Below are 24,107 nucleotides of genomic sequence, written 5' to 3' on the forward strand. Positions count from 1 at the left end.
AATAGGTGACGTTAACAATTGGCAGATAACGACCATTTCAATATTTGCAACTGCAACCACCGCAAATGGTCAAGAGATATTCCAACTATCCAAAGTTCTTCAATAAATTAACAATATTTCATAATAACGAAACAAAAAACAACTGTTTTCTTACCCATCTAAATTTTCCAACACAACCATCTTATGAAGACAATCATTCATTAATTAATATTTGCTTATTTTAGTTATTTTTATTAAATTTTAAATAGTTGTCCCAACTGAGTAATAAGCCATCCTTTATTTGTACTTAAGGGTAAATGTCAAGGATTGACTTATACTTGAGCAAATAAAATCAACAAATGTTTCTATGGAAGAAGACCTGATACCGATTGAAAGTCGAAAAATGATAAGATTGAGACATATACATATATCGATAACATATTGCAATGAAAAGTGATTACGTCGACATATGTATGTATGTAAAGGGTGAGTATTTAAGAGCTATAGGAAAGCTTTTCAAAAGAAAAAACACATAAAATTCAGAAAAAGGCATGAAATCCTACTTTGAATCGATAGTAAGGTCCATATAATTTAATGTTTGGAGATTATTTCATGCAAATGTTGACCGTGACTGCGTCTCAAATGCTCCATCCGCATAGTCTAATTCTTCCAATCCGTCAATTGAAGCGGACTTGTCTGTATTGACATGAGCTTTAACATAGCCCCGCAAAAAATAGTCTAAAGGTTTCAAATCGCACGATGAAGGCGGCCAACGTGAAATAAAATGTTCACCGAACTCGCCTCTCAATAATTCCACTGTTAATTCCGTGGTGTGGTGTTAATTCCGTGTGTAATGCAAGTCAAGCTCTTTCATTTTGGCCAAAAAATAATTGGATATCATCTCACGGTAGCGCTTACCATTCACAGTTAAGTTACGATTCGCATCATCTTTGAAGAAGTACGGTCCAATGATGCCACCAGCCCATAAACTCCACCAAACTGTGACTTTTTCTGGATGCATTGGTAGCTCTTTCAAGGCTTGTGGCTGATCTTCACTCCAAAATTCTGCTTATTTACGTACCCATTGAGCCAAAAGTGAGCTTCGTCCATAAAATGGAAGAAGTGCGCGATAAACGTCCACGCATTTTGATAATAAAGTTCAATAATTTGCAAGCGTTGTTCGTTTGTAAGACGATTCATGATTAAATTATAGACCAACCTGAAGATGTGATGGAGAACTTTTTTTTTTTTTTGCAAATAGAGAAACGCATTCCCTCCATTTTTTTCGGTTTGATCCTAATAAGCGAAACACGAAATATCATGATGATCGTTCAACGATAACACGTGCCGCCACAACGACCAAAGTTCGATGTAGTGCTTTTTAAGGAATTCAGTTGAGTATTTTAGGTCCTAGCATAAAATTTATAATCTGTATATGGTATTTATAACAAAACCACAAGCTGTACCCTGTCCACTGCTGTGGCTGTGCAGTTTAGCTTACTGGTTTTTTATTTTTTTTTTTTTCAAAATACAGTCGAACTTCTCTATAACGTAGCAGTTGGGGACCGGTGAAATACTATGTTATAGAGAAACTGCATCCCCCACAACAACCCCAAAATATGACGTATTTGCTCATCATGACAATTTGGACCTTAAGAGAGTGGAGTTCGATATTGATAATTTTTAGGGCCCATACCTCAAACCGGATATATTTGCTGACTTTTGCAATAAGAAAACAAATTTGATACCCAATGGCAATATGGGGATCAAATAAATGATATTTTAGAGTAGAGCACGATGCTGATATATTTTCATGACTCCACAAAACACTCCTTAATCATACATATTTACCAACCATGTCAAATGAATGGTTTGGGGAGTAGAGCTCGAAATTGAATTCCCACTTTCGGGACCAACTTTCTAGGGATCTAACCCTTCACCAAAACATCCCAGAAAAAAAATTACAAAATTCAAAATTAAATTTATTTTTTAGCCGAATTTTATAAATTTAATGAGCCTAAAAAAAATTTTTTTTGACCGACCGGGGGACTCTCACCTCTATTTGCAAGTCATGAATGGCATGGGAGTTCTATGCGCTACATGGTAGTACGCCTATTTTAACAACTATCTCAAGTAATGAATTTGTTGAAAGTCAACAATATTTGAATAATTTTGTCTGTCAAGTCTCTTGTAAAGACTTACTTACGTACTTCAACAAATAATGTCTTCGATTCAATGCTTAAATTCGTTGAGAATTTAAAGTTTCACATACAAATTTGGTAGTTGGTGTTTTGTACGAGTTTTTTTTCTGTGATAGAATCGAAAAAATCTACCGTTTGAGAACGGGAAGAGATAGGTTAGGTTGAAAAGAGGGTACGGATGTAAATCCGGGTAGAGATAACTCTTTAAATTTCGAGGTGTTAACGTATATGCGCAAAATATGACATAAGACATAATTAGATTTATTTGTTTGTTGTCACATACAACAATATTACAATAATCTTATAATTACAAAAAGTAAAAAAGAAACCAAAAATTGACATAAACTCGTAAAAGAAAAAAATCAAATTTTAAATTTTCATGAAAACGGAAATTTTGAATTTTGTAGATAAAATTGTCGCTGCTAAAGTTCCTATTTTCTTTATATTTCTTTTATTTAAACTTATGATTAATTAGATCTAAGTTTGAACTCAGGTTTATTACTGTGTAATATTGATTTATTGGCCTTGTTGGGTTTCATATTACAGAAGAAATGAAATAAATAAATAAAAATAAAAGACAAAACAAGACATCCCAAATAACCATTTCGGACAAGCAAAGGTGTTTCAAAATCGTCATTCTTTAGTAAATTGGCTGTGGAGGAGGCTACAAATATTGTTCGGTACAAAACCGTTTAAGAAGACTAACTCCGCAAAAATTCAAAACGTTAAAGTCGAAAAAGAGATATTGTAGTTATCAAGTCGACTTTTTGTAGGAATTTTTGAATAATTTCCAACGAAAATCAAACGAAAATTAAGATTTGCCAGCCCGAAAAAAATTGCAAAATGCCAAGGTGAACAACGTTAGTAGACCAGACGAATTGCGGCCTTGAAATTTTGCCATAGTCCCGTTAACTCTTTACCTGTTCTCAAACGGCATATATTTTACTAGTTTTTTCGATACCAACCCTTTGTCATACATACTCAGGCTTGTTAATGTTTTTTTTTAATTTGAATGTGTTCGAGTCGATATTTCTTCTTATTTTAGAGTATTTATCAACTTCGGATATAATATGGCACTTTTCTTTAACCAGATAACGTTTGCCCTTTGCCATTTTTTTGTCTGTTATCCGATCACTACATATTTTATTTGAAACTGATATTTTTACTTCTTTTTTTATTTAGTGTATGTCAGCAAGTGTGCTAATGATCAACATTGAATGACTTTCTTTTTGTTCCACCTATTTTTGTGTAAATTTCAATAAAAAAAGTTAGCCAAAAAGTTCGTTATAGAGAGATTATTTTGTGTGAGAATTTCAACTTGTGCTCTAAAACCAATTCGTTACAGAGAAGTTCGTTACATAAGGATTACAAGTTGTTTTCAATTATTAGTCTTTATAGAGGACAATTCATTATAGGGAAGTTCGTTATAGAGAAATTTGACTATAGTATTATTTCCTGACAGAAAATATAAAACATTTTATGATCAGAAATAAGAATATTTGTACAATTGTCTTGTAATCGAATTTTTCACAGTTTAAATAAAGTAAATTAGGAGTATACTTTATCACAGAAATTTCTATCCCGGTGTCTTCATGAATTCTTGTTAATGAAATACAGCGTTCTTGCTTTAAGTAAGGCCATACAATTTCTGGATTTTGGGATGGTCAATCCAATGTGTTTGCTTTAGGTTAGGTTAGGTAAGAGTGGCAGTCCTTTACAGACTCACTTAGACTATTTTAATTTAATTGTGATAACGATTCCCAGCAGAGACCTTAGTGAACGAACCCAGGACCCCCGCACTGGCAATCCGAGCACGCTACCGAGCTACTGCGTTTGCTCTAATTTACACAGAAAAAATGTCATCAACAAATTTTGCATTTAATGTACAAAATTGAAAATAAAAACGCTTGGAATTACGATGGCGATTGAAATTTGTGCAATTTTGAATTAAAAAATTCATTGATTAAATCTCCTCTTTGCTGCTTATAATTGTTTTTTTTTTTTTTTTTTAATTACCGATTGATTTCAAAATAGAAACATAATCCTAGACCGTATAAATTGAATTATTTGAACCTAGTTTTTAATTTTTTCTGTATTGGGAGACATTTTTAAATAGCTTGGAATTAAAATATTAATTGGTTCAATCATATCTGATTTTTTTTAATTACTATCGCGATTGAAATTTGTGCAATTTCCAATTAAAAAGTTAATTGTTTAATCATTTTTCTAATTGAATCGAATTTGTTTTAATTACTGATTGATCAAAATCGAAACATAACCCTAGACAGTATAAATTGAAATAATTGAACCTAGTTTTTTATATTTTTTTATATATATATTTTTTTTTGGATGACGACACTAGTGTGTCATTTTTTTATTGTGCCACTAGGTTAGGTTAGGTTGAAAAAGATGATACGTATATTAATACGTTCCAAGCCACTATGGACATACACCTAAGGCATTCGGGAGTGTACCGAGAAAGTTTAACGTTACGATTGTGCCACTTTAGTATCAAATTTCAAACTTTTTTGTATGACGATACTAGTGTGCCACTAGGTTAGGTTAGGTTGAAAAAGATGGTGCGGATATTAATCCGCCCCAAGCCACTATGGACATACACCTAAGGCAGTAATCGGCTTGTTGTGCGCTCTATCTACTAAAAAAGTATCATCGAAAAAGAAAAACTAAGTTAGGAATTCGGTGCTACTTACAAAATCCTTCATTGTTTTCCGTGCCGCGCCCCTAAGTTGGTTCATGTCTCATATTGTCCCCACCTAAGTACTGGTATCTTTTAGCCGCGTAAGTCGGGCAATGGCATATGAAATGCTCTAACGTCTCATCATCTTCCGCACATGCCCTACACATGCTATCACTTGCCGCACCCAATTTGCATATGTGAGGTCGTAGTCCTTTGCGTCCCGTTATGATCCCAAAATGTATTCTGAACTCTTCTTACTTCCTTTCAGTAATAGCCTCGTCCTCTCACGATCCGGACCAGCCCATAAGATTTTCGCCGTCCTACCGACTGTTTCGCCCTTAACTCGGTCTGCGTCGACCCGAAAGGCTTCGGATTAACCAAGTTTATCGACGGCACTCCTTCCTTCCTTCACCGCCAAATCGTCAGACCTTTCATTCCCCCTTACTCGGATAAGGCCCGGCTCCTAAACGATGCAGATTGTGCCATCCTCAGAGAAGGGGTTTATTTCCTTCTTACATTCCAAGATTGTTCGTGATCTTACCGTCCTGGTTGTTATTGCCATCATGGCCATTTTACTGTCCGTAAATATGTTCACACTCGACGTCCTCGCGTTGGCACCACACTACCTCACGCATTCCGTCGTTTTCCTCATGGACAGGCATATTTCAGTCTTCTCTGGGTTAACATTAAGACCCCTGTATCTAGCCCAGTCATATGCCATATGCAATATTTGTCTGCCCTTCTGCATAGCTAGTTCGGATCCTTACCGCTAAGAAGTACTATAACATCGTGTGCAAAACAGACAATGTGTACGTCGTGACATCGAAGAACTCTTCTATTTTATGCACAACCTCCTACAGGGCAGCCTCGACCGAACTTACCTTGACAAAGACAAGCTGTTTGTATTTAAGCAGCTCCCTGGGTGTCCTGGCTTTGAGTAGAAAGGACGTAAGGTTTATAGGTCTGTAGGCCTTTGGTGTCGCTTGCGCCACTAAATACCACACTTTTTGGTTTATGGGCTACTTTTCCACACCCTTGTGGCACTTATTGTACCCATCACCAGTAATGTGGGACAGGGTATTATATTGTAACTTAGTGAATTTGTTTGTGACACCCAGAATGAAGAGAGATAAGTATACGAATCGACTTAGAATAACTTTCTAATTCGATTTAGCTTTGCCCGACTGTCTGTCTGTCCATGTTAATTTATGTACAAACTACAGGGCACAATTTTCATCTCATAGTCTTCAAATTTGACACAGGCATCTTTTTTGGTCTTGAGGTGAAGCCTATTGAATTTGGAAAAAAATCGGTTCCGATTTGGATATAACTCCTATAGCAGTCCAATTTGGAATAATTTTACAATAATGTGGTCATTTGCTAAACGATTCTCATGAAATTTAGTACGAAGTGTTCCCTCATGACTCCTTACATTGCTGTCGAATTTCATAGAAATCGATTCAGATTTAAATATAGCTCCCATATCAATACATATACAATTTGCACTTGTATAGCCATTGTTAGCGTATTTCGTCTGACAGATTTTCTCAAAGTTTTGCACAGTGTACAGGTTTTGTTACAATGTGTACAGGTTTTGGTAGAAATCTGTTCAGATTTAGACACAGCTCCGATACATATTTTCATCCGATTTTCTAAAACTCACGTACGCCCATTTTGTATGAAAACTTCGCTTATGTCTTTTGAGATCACTGGTGAATTAGATAGAAATCGGTATAGATTTAGATATAGTTCCTATATATATTTTCGTCCGATTTTGACTAATACTGCAATAATTTGTTTATTTGAGATATGATCCTCACGAAATTTGGCAAGAAAGTTTCTACTGCGACTATTCGGATCACTGTTGAATTTCATATCAATAGGTTCAGATTTCGATATAACTCCCAAATACATATATGTATCCAGCGATTTTCACTTTTGGGGGCGTTGCAAGCGCATTTATCAAGCGATTATCTAAAAATTTTGCACAGCGATTTCATCCATGACTTCCACAATAGGTATGACAATATGACTTCCTTCATGTGAGGTAGGGTATCAAAAGGTCGACTTTGTCCGACATAGGCCCGTCCTCACTTGTTGAAAATTATTCTTTTATTGCCTGTTTTCTGAATAATCGAGCACAAAGTTTTACACTGCTGAAAGTGCATCTTCTCTATGAAGAGTTGTCGCTGCGCGGCACGTCTTTGGGCGTAGATTTTTTCGAAGTATCTTTTAAGTATATAGAGCGCACAACAATCCGATTGCTGGCTTAGGTGTATGTATGTGGCATGGACCTAAGTGAATGTCGTAAATGACATGGCGGCAATAAGTCAGTTTGATTACCTTAAACCCTAATGTTATTAAAAATTTGTGTAGTTGTTTTCTTACCTTGCTGCCAGATTTAAATGGGTTTTGACATTTGGAACAAGTGAAACACTTTTGGTGATAGGTTTTACCCATTGTTGAGACAACCTCTCCTTCGACGTACTGCTGGCAGGCAGCACATTTTGTGCCATACAAACGCTGGTAGTCGGGTATGCAGAAGTAAGCGCCATCTTTGGTAAAGAATCCTCCGGAAGCCAGCGACTTTTTGCATTGGCAGCATTGAAAACAAGCCTTGTGGAAATGCTTGTCAGCCACACGTAACACTTCTCCCGAGCATTTTTTATCGCATTTGGCGCAATAAATTTTTTGTTTACCTGTAACAAAGAAACGCAACATAAGACAAGAAGTTGACTTTTAATACAAATTAATAAATGTAAAATAAGGCTTTAGAAAAAATATCTCTTCTTTCTGGATAAAATTAATTTTCTGTACTCTGGTAGCATGGAGAGATGCATCTCAAATCTTGATGATGATATTGGACGAATAAGTCAATGGGCTCGTTCCAATAACAGACTTTCAACATTGGTAAAACCAAATTCACAGTATTTAACAGCTCTAGTCGTATTTGCTGGCCTCGTAATATTATTGTCTGGAGCAATATTGTCACATCAACGGATTGTATAGATGCGTAAAGCTTTTTGAAGCCGATTCTAATGTCTTCTTTAAAATCGATTGAAGGCTAATTTAATATGCATTAAGTCATTCATTGACCCTGCCGCAAAAGTGCTTACACGGTATACTATGATTTATCTGCGGTCGTCGTTTCGAAAATTCTCTGATTATTAGATGCCTATGCGTCTTCTACAATATAATGCATTAAATCAAGGAAAACAATATATTTCAAACATATATATTTAATTTTACCATCTCTTGAACGCGAATTTTATTAGCGTGAAAAGAAAAAGGAAAAGTACGCATGCAAAATTGCTCATTGCAAACAACTACGATTAGCTCATCATCGCCACAACACACAAAGCTGTACTTGTTGAAGTCATCATCATCAACATAATAACCCAGCAGTCCAAACGTCTATCATGACATTGCCTTCACAGATTTCTTCAAGACAATTTGAATTTTGCACCGATAGGGCATGTCTGCTGACGTGTTTTACAACTTGTCTGCTATAAAATTTGATTGTCACTAACCGTGTCTACGAACAAGTGAGCATATTTTTTTTCTTTTTGAGAAATTTACAACTTTATATATATTTTTTTTTTGTTTTGGACAAACGGAAGCTCTCTTAATGACATCGTAACTGAGCTGTCACTTGAATTGTTTGTTTACAATGTGATTTTGGCGACAACTACAATATATACATATGTCATTTGTAAGGCCTGTCGGCTATATGTCTTCAACGATTTAACATGGTCATGCACCCTTCTTTAAAGACGTATTGAAGATGCGGCCTGCTGGGAAATAGCATACACACGTGCATATGTGTGTGCCACATACACATACATATGTTCATATAAATTATGTGAACAAATTTTAAGATATTTCAAATGTAGCACTGGGCGTTTTTGAATTTTGGAAGATCGAAGCCTCTTAAGAATTCCGCCACTGATTAAACTATTCTCGCTCTAATATGCTTGACCTAACTACAATTATCCGTCTAACATAACCGGCAACAGATCTTCTACATATGCATGCATTTAGCGTTGTCTGTACAATTGTTGCTTATTCAATTAGGAGAGAACAACTAATTACTTAACGATGCCGGTGCCTCTGTTTAGGTGTATGTGTATTGGTATACTATACCCGCCCTGTAGTTCAGGTCACTAGTTTCAAACCTGTTTATTCACTAGTTTCAAAGCAATCAGGACTAAGTACACTTTTGTTTACCTTCAGTGCAAGCCACTGGTGAATTTAATATGGGTTTGTCATTGGAGTAACCAGTTGACTCAGGAACTAGTGCTTCTGTTAATCTTGTAACACTTGTCATTTATTTATTTTTCTACTTGCTCTCTGTCACTCTCTCTACTTAAACAATTTCGTAAGTTTTGTCAGTGGTCGACGAGGAGATTTGAACTTATAATTTTATGTATGGTAGTCTTCCACGCATCCTCTAGCCTACCGACATCACTTTGCTAATGATGAAATAACTCAATAAGCATTACTGCACATCAATAAGTTTCTCAATTAAATTAAATTTAAAGAAAAATGTAGAAATCACTAAAAAAAACAAATTTAACGTGAAATGTATAAATAATTGCGCCGAATTTTCTAAAATTAGTTTAAAGAAAAAATAACATAAGAACCTGGGTTTGCGAATTTTTCAGTGGCATGTGAGTTCTTGGTGGCGCAAATTCTGTCTCGCACGCAAGAAGCACCATCATATTTTTAAAACGACACCTGTCAACGGTACCTGTTACTAGATTGGCAAATAGTATTTGAGAGCCAAATGCATAAATAACTACAATACATGTCTTAGAATTTTGCGTGAAATGGAACTGCAGAGAAAAATTGGCTTTAAAAATTAGCCACTGAACTAGATGATGGTGCCAACTGGTTACTAGTTGGACAACTGGGTTGTTTACAGCAGCAATCGTTGTGTGCATGAACTTCTCCTCACAATAGGCACTGTCATAACCTATTGAAATTAATTTAATTATATAAATTAATTTATTTTGTTTATAAGAATAATTAAGAACTACAAAATAATAAAAACTATATACAAATATAAAAATGAGCACTGTCATCAGATATTGAAATTAATTTAATTATATATACCTACTACACCTATCAATTTATTTTGTTTATAAGAATAATTAAGAACTACAAAATAAATTGGCACATAGGTTCGGTCTAGCCTTCTCTTGGGCCTGGCATTGTCTGGTTTGCCGGTAAATGGATGGCTTTCGGTCTACGCTATTTTGGATGTTTACGCGCTCTTACTCTCATTCTCTCTGCCTCTCCCAAGGGGAATGTGTTTGGTTTATTTTCTATGTTATTGCATTGGTTTTCATGCCTTTATACAGCGGTCAAAAAAAGTATTCATCATTAGCAAAATTGATAATAAATTCACTTATTTTGGGTAATTGAAGAAAATTTAAAGTAAACAAATAATGCAGTTTTATGCAATAGTTTTTTTTTCGTAATATGTTTTAAAATAAATTCAAAAAATAAATTTAATTAGCGCAAAAAATGCAATTTTATATAACACCAAAAACAGAACAAAAAAAGTATTCATCATTGATGTGCTATCATCAAAGTCAAATTCAAATATTATTTGGGAATCCCCCTTTTCTGTTTTATTTAGTAAAGGAGGCTTTGCCCTTGACAGCAAATATTTAATTTCATTGCAAATATAGTTTTTGTCAAAATGGGTCGTAAGCAAAACGAGGTTTCTGATGAGGTAAAAGTTTTGATAATAAAACACCACAGGAATGGTTTAACTCAAAAAACTATCAGTGAAATATTAAATAGACCACGATCTACTATACCATCCATCATCAGAAAGTGGACAGAAACGAAAACTGTTGACAATAAACCAAGATCTGGTCGACCAAAAGCACTTTCAGTTTGAGATGTGCGTTGGCTAGTGCGGCAAGTTCAGAAAACTCCGAAGACAAATGCGACCATTCTTCGTAAAAACACTATGGAATATTTAGGGAAGGAAGTTACTACACAAACAATTCGAAATACACTCAAAAGGCATAGTTACAGAAGAAGAACTGCACGTAAGAAGCCCTTTATAAATAAAATAAACCGAGTGAAAAGGCTAAACTTCGCAAAAATGTATGTAAAACAGCCCGAATCATTTTGGAAAACAGTCATTTTTGCAGACGAGAGCAAGTTTAATCTTTTTGGGTGCGATGGAAAGGTCATAGTGTAAAGAAAACCAAATACAGAGCTTGAAGAACGAAACACAGTTGCTACTGTAAAACATGGTGGAGGTGGTTTAATGGTTTGGGGGTGTATGGCGGCTTCAGGAGCGGGAAATCTTGAAATTATTAATGGAGTAATGGATCATAAGTATTACATTGACATTTTAAAGAGGAATTTAAAAGATAGTGCTGTAAAACTTGGGCTTGGTAATAACTTTCAATATTATCAAGATAATGACCCCAAACATTCTGCTTTAAATACCAAGATGTGGATGCTGTATAACTGCCCCAAAGTCATTAAAACTCCTCCTCAAAGTCCCGACTTGAACCCAATTGAACATCTTTGGGAACATCTCGAACGCAAATTGAGAACGCGCAATTTTTCGAGCAAGAGTCAAATGCAACAGGTGATAATGGAGGAATGGACTAATATAGACCAAAATATAACCGCTAAATTAGTCCAATCGATGTCAAACCGTTTAAAAGAAGTTATAAGACGCGGTGGTCGAATAACAAAGTATTAATTTTTTTAAATTATGTTATTTATTTTTTTGTTTTTTTGCAATGATGAATACTTTGTTTGTTTAATTTTTTGTGTTCAGCTGTAAAATGGCCCTTTTTGTTCCAATAAATACTATTTTTTTCTTTAAAAACAATGAAATTGTGTACATATATATCACACAAGCACTACTGCATCATTAGTTTAATATGTTTTTATTCCAATTGTCTTTTGTAGACTTATTAAAAAAAAAAAACATTGAATGATGAATACTTTTTTTGACCGCTGTAAGTATTTTTGAACGTTGGTGGGTTGTAAACAAAACATGAAATTTGTTGTTTTTGTTCTTCACACTCATTTGAAAATCAATGTGAGGGGAAAACGGTGTATTGTGAAGAAGGGGAAAGTCCTCCTAAAACAATTAATAATTCTATTTTTAACAAGTGTTTGGGAGTTTACTTTTCGTTTCCTACAACAAAGGCATATTTGGCCTTCTGATTTTGCCGATTATGAAATGGAGAAGCCATTTGGCTGATTATGATCTTGAAAAATGTACTCATTTCCTTGTTTTTATTACTTCTCACAAATCTATATCTCAAGGGCTAATAACGGAGTGATAGGAGACGGCTGTTTTCCAGCCTCAGACAGATCATTAAAAGACCCCAAAATTAGGCAATGTTGATTTATGATTCGACGATGATGTTTTTGCTTATTTTACGATATTCTAAATAATAATATGGATGCCAGGGCCTGGTCAGACCTTTTTTATCTTATCTAACTGCTTATATTTTGCTAGTTTATCGACATGTGACCTTATTGTTGTTTCTTGAATATTTCAATCGAAATTTTTTCTGCCAAACATATTATAATATCTAATTACTAACTTCGATTTTTTCTTTGAGGTCAATTTTTAGTATTTTGAGCGCACAACAAGCCGATTACTGGCTTAGGTGTATGTCCATAATGACATGGGGCGGATTAAAATCCTCACCCTCTTTTCAACCTTAATGAAAAATATATGATTCTAGTTCATATTGAATGAAAATATTTCGCGTGTAGCTTGGTTTCTTGTAAGCTACAATAGTATTTGAGTTTTGAGGATCAAAAAATAATATTGGTCGTCAGAAACCACCAGTTTCTAGATGTGGTGAATTATATCGTCCTCCTAACCGCCAAAAAGATTTAAGTGCAAAAATCAAAACTTTACAAGAGATGGTATTCATTTAATAAATCATAGCATAACTAAGGTTGAAATATGATTTTTACATATGTACCACTTCTTTGGCCGATGCATTTAATGGTAAAAAATTTTATGCATTTAAATAGAAATAACGGTATTTTTTGCACTTACATCACTTTTGCTATCACATAAATGAGGTATGAATGAGAGGTAAGTGCAATTAATACTATTGTTTGAAAGTGTGCTAGAAGTCTTAATTTGTGCCAAATTTCCTTCATATCCGAACATATTTGGATATAGCTGTCCTATAGACCGATCTCCCGATTTATGGTATGAAGCCCAATAAAATCGCAAATATTATCCGATTCCTATGAATTTTGGAACAGTGAATTGTGTAAAGCCTCGTGACATTTGAACCGAATATGGCGCAGATCAGATCATATTTGGATATAGCTGCCATATAGACGGATCGCCCAGTATTTGGTCTTGGACCCATAACGGGCGCAATGATATACTGTATAAATGTGCAGCGATTTTTGGAATGAAATTCTTGCGTTATAAATAGTACTTTTCTTATCGGATTTCGGCTCTACCGCACTAAAGGTTTTTTTAATTGTTAAATTTACTTTAATGGTACTTATAATCGGAGATTAGGATCGGACTGAAGTAGCCGAAACTGGTCCGCTCCGCTCCTTTCGTCCCAAATATATCAAATCAAACCCGAAAAGTTTTCCCAAAGTCGTTTTACTTAGACCCATTGATAAGTATACCACACACATATATATATATATATATATATATATATATATATATATATATATATATATATATATATATATATATATATATATATATATTAATATATACATATATATTAATATATATATATATATATATATATATATATATGTATATATATATATATACATGTATATATATATATATATATATATATGTATATATATATATATATATATATGTATATATATATATATATATATATATATATATATATATATATATATATATATATATATATATATATATATATATATATGTATATATACATATATATATATATATATATATATATATATATATATATATATATATATATATATATATATATGTATATATACATATATATATATATATGTATATATATATATATATATATATATATATATATATATATATATATATATATATATATATATATATATATATGTGAGCTACGATTTTCACTTCTCGAGCCACTGCAAGCGCATTTATTGCCCAATCTGCCTACAATGCTTTCCTTGACGGCTGTCATAGTATCTGAGAATTTTGCTCGAAATCGGTTCAGAATTTGATATAGCTCCCATATATATATTCGTCAAATTTTGGACAATTTTCACTAATATTGTAATTTGTCAACCGTAGTTATAATATTTGTAAACATCCGCCGAGGTCCATCAAAATTGGTTCAGAATTGGATATAGATCCCACATTTTACTTATAGAGTAGGTGTATGGTATTATACAGTCGGCAAACGCCCGACTTTTGCCCTTCCTTACTGGTTTTTGTTATAAATTCATAACGGCTTGGATTATCGATACAAAATTTTAACAGAAGGTGGTTATCGATTCCTATTAAAAACTCAAATCTCAAAATTTGGGGGTTAGGGGACGATATAAAGTTTAACTTTCAAACTGCAAGAAGAAAATTTATCACAATCCCATTATGTACATGGAATGTATACGTAACATGTATATATATTAATCATACGTATATTGGCAAATTCATCGAGAGTCTTCCAACTCTCATCCGTCAATTATGTGTTAAAATTTTTGTTGTTTCGCAGGTTTCTCGATACAAAACATTAATCCGCTTTTCGCTCAATTAATCTTGAACCTTTTGACGCCACTACTGGGCTACGATAAATCTACGGTTCGACTCACAAATTTTACATGATCCGAGTTAGTCATGTCCGTCTGTCCTCGTATCCTTTCTGTGCCGTTTTTCCGTCTGTTGTTTTTTGTAATCAAGATGGATATTGCATTTGGGACCCAATCACCACGAAATTTTCCATATGTGACGAACGTTATGAATATTGTTGAAAACCGATTCAGATGTAGCTAGGATCTCTTAGAAAGTATTGTAATTAATTTTGGAAGTCGTGTCGACACGGGTTATCGTTAAGGAACGGCTCTTTATGAAGACAACTTGCAATAAAGAGATGACAGTTTTTTATTATTTCCTCCAGAGAACACTAAAAACCCAACTTCCGCGACAAAAGTGCCGTTGCTATGGCAACAACAACATTTTTACTAATTGACCTCATATTGTTGACCTTTAGTTATTGGAACCCAGTGGCTACTGTTTTCTCGGCCTTGTTATACCCCCTACTACATTCCCATTGACTTTCCCGTGCAAGGGCATGTATATATGGGCGTGTGTGTGTGATATTTCACATTGTTTCATACTCTTTACGGGCAATTTACCTCGATTATGTTTTTCCCCTAAGAATATATGTACAATATGTATGTCAAAATGGGTTGCCGCATTGAAACCCATGTTTTAAAGATGCAGACAATAATTAAAGTGGGAAAAAGTGAAATACACAGCCTTTCATTTCGTTTGCACCATCAAACCATTGTAAAACGTTTTTAAATTGTGTACTATTAAAACAATGGTGTAGAAAATTAAAATTTCCTTTATCCTTGCGTTGAAGCTCAATTCACATGCATTTTTACTCTCCTAATTTCAGTCGTTAATTAATAATTTTTCTAATATGTTTTGAAGCTTGGTTTTTTCTTTAAAAAACATCAATCTTCGGATAAATTAACTTTCATTCATAGAGAGGATTATACAAATTTATGGGGAGTAACTCACGTATACAGTAAAGGTGTTTTATTAACCCATTCTCGCTTAGTTTGTATGGAGGGAATTGCTATCCCCGATTATCTAAGCGGCTAATCTTAACGCCGCTTACTATCGCCGTTTATTAAAAGGTGTTGTCATCATTCTATTTGAACGACAAAACTAAGAGGAAGAACAAATATTTACTCAATAATTAAATGTTCTGGAATGTCAAAACTGCTTAGGATTTTAATAAAATCATATTTATAAACTCCGAGGAACATTTATTTAAAATAATGACTTATTATTTGATATTTGATTATTTCAGATGAGTGTCAGTGCTGCCAACGTTGAGGTACAAAGCATTTAGCGAGAAGAGCTTTTATTTATCCATAAGGTAGCGAATCCGCTAGACTGGTAAATAAAACAACCCAAGTGTCGTTTTCAATTTGTCACCACTTATCAAACATACACAGTTAAAATTGGCTAAAAAAAACCAAACAAGACGGCAACACTGTTTCGTGTGAAATATAGTAACGGTGCTCCAATAAACTGGTAGATTAGGTGTTTTAGCAGCCTGCTGCTGCTGAGAACATTAGAGCACGGCGTCTATAAGCAAAAAAGTAAAAAACAGCGAGCGTACATATGATTTTGTTTTGAAGTTTTTTTTTGTGTTTATATTTTGTTTTCTCGTTTTCTGCTTTGCTCTTCCCTTTCTTGGCAGAGCTTACTCTAACAAGTGACATCATCATCGCGTAGCCGACATTTGTTGTCGACGCCGTGTCGCAATTAAAGAAGCTCACACACACTTTGACATTACGTAGATATGAATGTTTGGTAGGAACGATTAGACGACGCACGTACACATACTATATGGTGGTCCACCACAACACTACGTGTACTAACATATGTACATGCTTTCAAAATATATGAGAATATGTTTTCCTCAAAGATTAGCTAAATAATAGTTCCAGAAAGAAAAGGCCGTGTTATTGTATTCTGTCATTTCAAATATACATATGTATGCTTCCTCCAACCCTCTGCAAGGGAAGACATGCAATTTGAAAAATAGCAAATAATGAGATGAGAAAAATACCATAAACAGAAAAAGTTGTCGCCATAAAGCTCAACGACATACCAACTTTCTTAGAGCTGCTTAATACACACTTAAATTCGGGGGATGACGTTCACCATTTTAGAGCCTTTTATTTTACAATAAGCGCAGGAGAAATACTACCTTCTTGCCTATCAATCAAATCAATATTGTATTTATAAAATGATATTTCGGCATATTTATGTATGTATGTTTGGAGAAAAGTACAATAAAAGTGGAATTACATACCTCACGCAGCACTGAGCGTACGCACTGAGCGAAATAAGTTAACCAACTTTCAACGCGTTTCAGGACGCAGAACATTATTGAATATGTTTACTATTCAAAAATTATTTGCAATCCGTAAATTGGAGAAATTCTTTTTATGATTTTAATATTAACAATTTCCATTAAAATTAACTTTGAAAATGACATAAATAATCTGATTTTTAGAAATTTGTGTGAAACAAAAGGCGCATGGTATGTAACTCAATTCAAAAACGCATGTTGGCGCCTCAGATTGCTTAAGCACGCATAAGTGCTTCGCGTGGTACGTAACTCCAGCTTGAAGGGCATTTTCCTTAATGTATAGTATAAACTACATAGGATAAGCCTTTTTTAATTGATCTTCTTTCCGGGTACAAATGTTCAACTCAAGTTTGGTTTTTAAAATTTGAAATTTTTATGTTTTAGAAGTAATAACAAAAATTTAATTCTTAATATTTTAAATTTTTTAATGCTCGCATGACATGTTGCCATAGTTGGTATATAATATTTTAGTAAAGAAAATAATAATTATTAAAGAACATTATTGATGGTGTATTTTAAAACAAAATGTAACACAAAAAAAAAAACAATAGGCTCTTGCGGAATAAAGGCTGATTACCCAGAACCATTGGTATATTTCTTATCCGAAGATCGGTCTATATAACATCTATAATAAACAGAGATCCGATATGGACAAATTCTAAAGGAATGTAGAAAGGTCAATACTGTCCAATTTTACAAATTTCAAGGAAATCGGCTGCAAAATACATGGTTTATGAGATCAAGAACTTCAATCAAGAGATCCATCTGTATAGAAGGTATATCTAAATATGATCTGATCTGGATCATATTCGATTCGAATGTAGAGAGTATCATACCCTCATTCGTACTCTCTATCTCTCTCTACAACGCATTGATCAAAATCTCATCGAAATCGGGTAAAAAAAATTGCATTTTATCATTTATTCAAAACCTTCAATCGGGAAATAAGTGTTTATGGCAGCTTTATCACAATAGGATCCGCTCTAGACCACTTCGAATGAAGAGGGATTGTTACAAATTTCGAACAATTTCGCTCAATTTATTAATTTTAAAAGTATTAGAATCCTAGCGTTGATAGTCATAGAAGGGCAAATTAACTTCTGCGAGAAGGAAGCCTCCAACGTAGTACATACTTTTTTTTGTCCATATGCAGGTTAATTTCGAAAATAGGATTTATCGGAGAATACTTAGATGTATCTTCCTCATAAGCCAATCTGCCAATTCGATTTCTGAAGAGCGCGGAGAAACTATTTTCTACCCGGCACACAAATGGCGACTACTGGAAAACCCAATTTTTTTATGGTCCCTAATGGTGGCATTAAATAAAAAAATATGTTTGCTTAGAAGGAGAGCCGAGAATATTATTGATGTTTATTGACCATTTCTTTTTTAATATAAAATTTTACATAATCTTAGTAATTTGAGTTTAAAAAAAAAAGTGCCGACTACTGGTAATTAGTACCTATGCACAAATGGCGTTGGCAAACCAATTAACACCAGTGCAGAGAATATAGAATATATTGTAATATTTGATGGTCGCATGGATATAAAGAAAAATAAGCGAGGCTCTTTGCTCACTTGAAAAGTGAATTAAGAAATAAAATACATACAGTGGGTCAATAAATTTTACGTACACGTGTGGCTCGCTATTAAAGTGGCTATATTCCCAATATTAATATATAGACATTTAATTTTTTGGAACTAAACTTCACTGGAATATAGATCATCAGCTATGTAGCTGGTTTCAATGACGTTAAATTCATGAGATGTTACAAATACAGCGAAAAATCTAAAATTTTTCGCAAATTCATATAAAAAAGTTTACGTACATTGAGAAACACATAATTATTTTCAGCGCCATAGGCGGACATGCTAACCTCTGCGCTACGGTGGCCTCCATTTTCTAATTCCTAGTTAACAGCAATTTCTATGTTTTTTCTCTTTGGATACCCAACTCTCTCTTCTCATAGCCTAAAATTTTCCTTTTTTCCTTTAAAAATATCAAAAATTTAAAAAAAATATACACAATTATTTAGGAAAATTGTTATCAATACCAATTTATTCTTTTACAACTTTCGCGTACATTTCTTTAACTGCCCCTCGTTTAGTTGACGATTTTCTATTCGAAAACAGCTGATTTTAATGATGTCGATTATCGTTAAAAGTGACTACTGAATACCAAATTCGTTTTCTTTTATCACTTTTTAACTAAACATTTTTTGTTAGAACAGTTAATAGAATTCCACTGCTGATTGAGTTACCAATTAGCGGTGTAAAGATTTTTGTAAAACATTTTATTTTTTAAAATGGAAGAAATCGCGATACAGATAGCCGGTTCAATGCTTTTGAGCAACATCACACATTTCGTCTTTCTTTTCAAAATTTTTGCTTTTTCAAAGAATAACTTGAATAGAAAGCATTGAACGAAATGGTTTATAGCCGGACAATATCCTGCAATGTTCTGGTAATATTTGTTTATTTCGGATGAATGTTAGTGTTGTTCAACGTAAAAATACAAAGCATTTAGGGGGAAGAGTGTTTTATTTGTCCATAAGCTAGGGAATCCACTAGATTGAGAAATAAAGCAGACCAAATGTATACAATTCCTCACAGATTTTAGTTTAGACGATCATTTTTGGTAGACCGACTGTATATCCCCCTTTTTTATATTTACACGAACATAAAACTTAAACTTTATAAACCACGAATCAATTAGGGGAATAAATTCGCCAAAACTTGTTGTTTATGGGGAAAATAAAGTATAAAATGAATTTTTAATAAGGTAGGAATATTAGGTTATGTTAAATTTCCGGCCTTTCGAACTCTTAATACATTTAGGTTTTATCGTCTTTTGTTGCGCCCTTACACATAACACCACTAGTCAGCATGACTTTGTTACAGCTTTTCCACAACAGTGGTTTATGAGATAAATCATTGGGCCATAATTTAAAATTTTTAAAGGATTTGACCACTAAATGTTTTATAGTTATTTTTTGATATGAGTTAGCAAAAGAAGATGTTGATCCAAAAAGGTTCTCCTGTATCTGTGGTGAACATATAGATGAAAAATATAAAAAAATCAGTGACGTACTTTGTCAAATTTGCGTAATAGAAATACTTCAAAATAGAACAACGTCATCAGGAAGCTTTTAATTACGTGTCACCTTGGTGGTCCAATTTCTATATAAAATACCTGGAAAAAATTATTTGCAAATCGCCCAATTAAAGCTGCTATGGACTTTATGATATCACCTTTCCAACTAGAACATAACCGTGCATATACCAGTGATTTCCGACATATACAGTGCACACTTCAAAATATGACAATTTTGTTCTCTCATTGACAACTCTAAAATATAAACACAATGCTTTAAAAGCGTTAAAATATGAAAAGCTATTGTTGTCATAAAAAAATCAGATTAGCAAAGCTATGCTAAAAATTTACCAGAAAAGATCTAAAAATGAAATCAAGAACAATAATAAAAAATCAGATAAAGAGTACAAAAAGAGCGTCGAGAGCTTCCCTTACTATATATGTGGGTAACCCGCATCCCTTTTGGTTTTTCACAGTGCGCAATTCTGTTAATTCTAATTTTTTAATTTTGAAATATAGCAAATACTGCGGTCTTTTTGGATATTATACTATTTGATTTAGATTTTGATGTCGAGAGTTTCTTTACCCCGCATCCCTCTTAGTTTTTGCACAGTGGGCCATTCTGTTAGTTTCCAAATTTAAATGCCAAATATCTCAAATACTATGGACTTTTTGAATATTCGGCATTTGATGTAGATTGAAGGCATCGAGAGTTTCCTTCGCTATAAGTGGGTACCGCGCATTCCTCCCAGTTTTTGTACTCTACGGGTTGAAATTTTTAGTGTTGTGGGTCTGTCCGTTGTTCATGTTTGACGATGTTTCTTAATTTGTAACAAAATTCGAAATGTTTGTGGTTCTTTTAGTGGCACAAACTCTCTTTGTTGTTTTTTTTTCCCAATATTTTCATTAATTTTCTTGATTTTTAGATGTTTTCTGTTAAATTCTTAGCATATCTCTGCTAAGCTCGTAACGGAGCGCTGCTAAGTGAATGGGACTGACATACATTTTTCAATAATTAATACGTTTTTTTTTTTAAATCCAGTAAACAATAAAAATAACAAGTTTACCAAAAAAACTCATATTTATAAAGCAAAAACGTTTTTAAAGGGAAATTAGATGTCATTTACAATATGAACAATCATGCAAAAGTGTACTGGCTTTGTTTTAATAAGTTCATATAACAACGAGGGCACTGTATTATGGAGAATCTATGATTTGTCCTGATGACGGAATTCTTGGAAAATTTGCAAATTTTGTTTAAGAACCTTCCATTAAGGAACTGTCCGATTCAAGTTTAAGCTCAATGATAAGAGACCACCTTTTTATAGCCGGGTCCGAACGGCGTGGCGCAGTGCGACACCTCTTTGGGAAGAAATTTTTACATGGCTAAGTACCTCACAAATGTTGCCAGCATTAGGAAGGGATAACCACCGCTGACAATTTTTTTCTGACGTTCTCGGTGGAATTAGAAACCAGTTCGGCGCCAAAGGCGTACATGCTAACCTCTGAGCTACAGTGGCCTCCTCGTAAATTATGGACCTAAGCTATATCTCAACCTAACCTAACTCACAGCAGAATACTGTTAGCGGATATTGAAATAAGGCGCCAATTACCAAACTCAAAGGAAACAGCCAATGGTTTTGCATTTTGTTGACCAGTGTAATCAAAATATTCGATAATAGAAACTTTACAATACATAGAAGTTCGAGTAAGTTAAATTATGGTAAATTATTCTGACGATATTATAGAAAGAGCATAAGTGTGTGTGTGTGTGCATATTTATTCATTCATTCGAACTCAATTCAATTTGTTTTCCGCTAGCAATCATAATTCTCCAGTTCTGTTTGGTAAGACTTCATGGGTTAGGCTCTCTTTTTTGCTCTTTTATTTAGATAGAATTTTCGAATTTTTTTTGTGTTCATTTCGACAGACTGAACGAATGACTCGTACCGAACGACATGGACATGATGATTGCATAATTGTTATAAATGTTGATGTTGTTTTCGTTGCTGTTGTTGCTTTTTTCTACTCAAACCAGCAGTCGCTTCGTCATACGTCATGGCTTAACGGAGACTCCCAAGAGAAATACTTGGTAGTAACATACAAATGTATGTAGCTGTGTGTATGTACGTAAATTAAAATTGTGCAAATTGGTTGACTGCGGCGAGACATTGGACTAAACAACCATTCAACCCGTATGTCAATCGACTGGCCTTCCCGTACCCCCTTCTAGATTGACTTTTTTCATAAAACCTAAGTTGGGTCGGTGGGGCAAAAAAAAAAAAACAAAAAGAGAAACAAAAAAGAACGTGTTACTCTCCATTATTGGGTGGATATCGTCGCTGACTATGGCCGACTTTGTTATCTATGAATGAATGTTAAAAAAAAACCAAAAGCACGAGCAGCAGCAACAGTCCACCACCTAGCACAACGTTAAAGGCAATTCCATTTCCACAACATTTTTATTTGTTTTTATTTTAATATATAATTTTTTTTTAATATAGAAGTCAAATACGTTAGGCAATCTGACTGGCATCATCTAGCAGTAGCCATACTGATGACATTATTAAAATGAACACACGTTAACACAAGAGGGCTATTAAAAAAATTCGCTAAACATGCCATCACTGTCACACAAATTGAATGACATGAACTATGTAAAGCTTCCTTTTAATTTTGTAACTGTTATATCTGGTTAATTACAAATGCATACTTGAAAACAGGTATGTTATTACCGCATACACCTATTCACTTACATACTCTGTTCGACGGAGCAGATAAGACCAAGAATGGCTTAGGCCTTGAACAACGATAATTCAGCCAACATTCCTCCTAACGAATCGTGTAAAGGGTTTTCCAATCGGGATTTGACAACTTGGAATTTAATTTGTGAACGCGCTCTTACACTGATCATCAAACTATCACTGTCAATTTATTCAGTAAACTCAACATTTTCATCAACGTCTGCAAATAATAAAAGTTTACTGCCGATATTCGGAGTCGGTGACCGCTATTTAAGAGCGTAAATCATTTTCACTTACGAAGCTCAATTATGGCTTAACAGGTTCGCCAAAACCAAAATATGCTTTATTGGTCAGGTGAAAATACACATGGGTCTCTCGAATCAATACTTCATTCACAAAATATAACTGTTTGGTGCGGTTTGCATGCCGGCAGCGTCATTGGGTGCCCACGGTGCCCATATGAACGATGTCGAATTCCATTAGGTTAGGTTGAAATGAGGGTGCAGACTTTAATTCGGCCCATGCCACCATAGACATACACCTATGCCAGTAATCGGCCTCGAAAAAGATATAACTCCTATATATATCTTTTAACCGGTGTAGCCTTTTGAGGCTGTAGAAGCCACAATTTTGGTCCGACCTTTACAAAGTTCTTCGTGCGTTGTTTTATTTTTCGTCCATGTATGTGTGCGAAATTTCGTCAAAAATGGTTCAGATTTAGATGTAGCTTCCATACATATCTTTCATCCCATATAACGTTTAAAGGCTGTAGAAGCCACAATTTGGTCCTACCTTAAAAAAATTTTGCGTTAGGTGTTGATGTTTCAGGAGGTGTATAAAATTTCATCAAAATCGGTCCAGATTTTATATACATATCTTTTATCCGATATGGCCTTTAAGGCTGTAGTAGCCACAATTTATATCCTATGGTAAGAAAATCTTGCAAGGTTCAATTCTATTTTTCAATACTCCCATACATATCTTTTATCCCATATGGCCTTTAAGGCTGTAGTAGCCACAATTTATATCCTGTGGTAAGAAAATCTTGCAAGGTTCAATTCTATTTTTCAATACATAGTTATGCAAAATAAAAGCCGGAATAATTTTCGACGTAGGTTCTATGTATTGAAAATAGTACGTAGACTTGGTGGCGTTGGGTATTATATAGTCGGCTCCGCCGAACTTTTGCCTTTCTTTACTGGTTTTCGTTTGTTTTCAATTTACGTGAATAAAACCATATATTATTTGGATGATGTC

At 34.0% G+C, this 24,107-nt stretch overlaps 1 protein-coding gene across 9 annotated transcripts in view; it reads right to left on the reverse strand.

The window, feature by feature from the left end:
- Window positions 1–24,107, reverse strand: part of LOC106084357 (actin-binding LIM protein 3) — a 57,824-nt gene that overhangs the window by 18,365 nt on the left and 15,352 nt on the right. For all 9 annotated transcript variants that reach the window (XR_009396924.1, XM_013247976.2, XM_013247977.2 and 6 more), the window contains exon 2: window positions 7,267–7,577. Coding sequence is in view for 8 of the 9 variants with exons in the window: in XM_013247976.2 (XP_013103430.2) it covers window positions 7,267–7,577 (311 nt within the window). In the remaining variant the exon portion in view is untranslated. The remainder of the gene's footprint in view (window positions 1–7,266; window positions 7,578–24,107) is intronic.

The sequence above is a fragment of the Stomoxys calcitrans genome, chromosome 2, assembly GCF_963082655.1.
Source record: "Stomoxys calcitrans chromosome 2, idStoCalc2.1, whole genome shotgun sequence".
In the NCBI taxonomy this organism is placed as follows: domain Eukaryota; kingdom Metazoa; phylum Arthropoda; class Insecta; order Diptera; family Muscidae; genus Stomoxys; species Stomoxys calcitrans.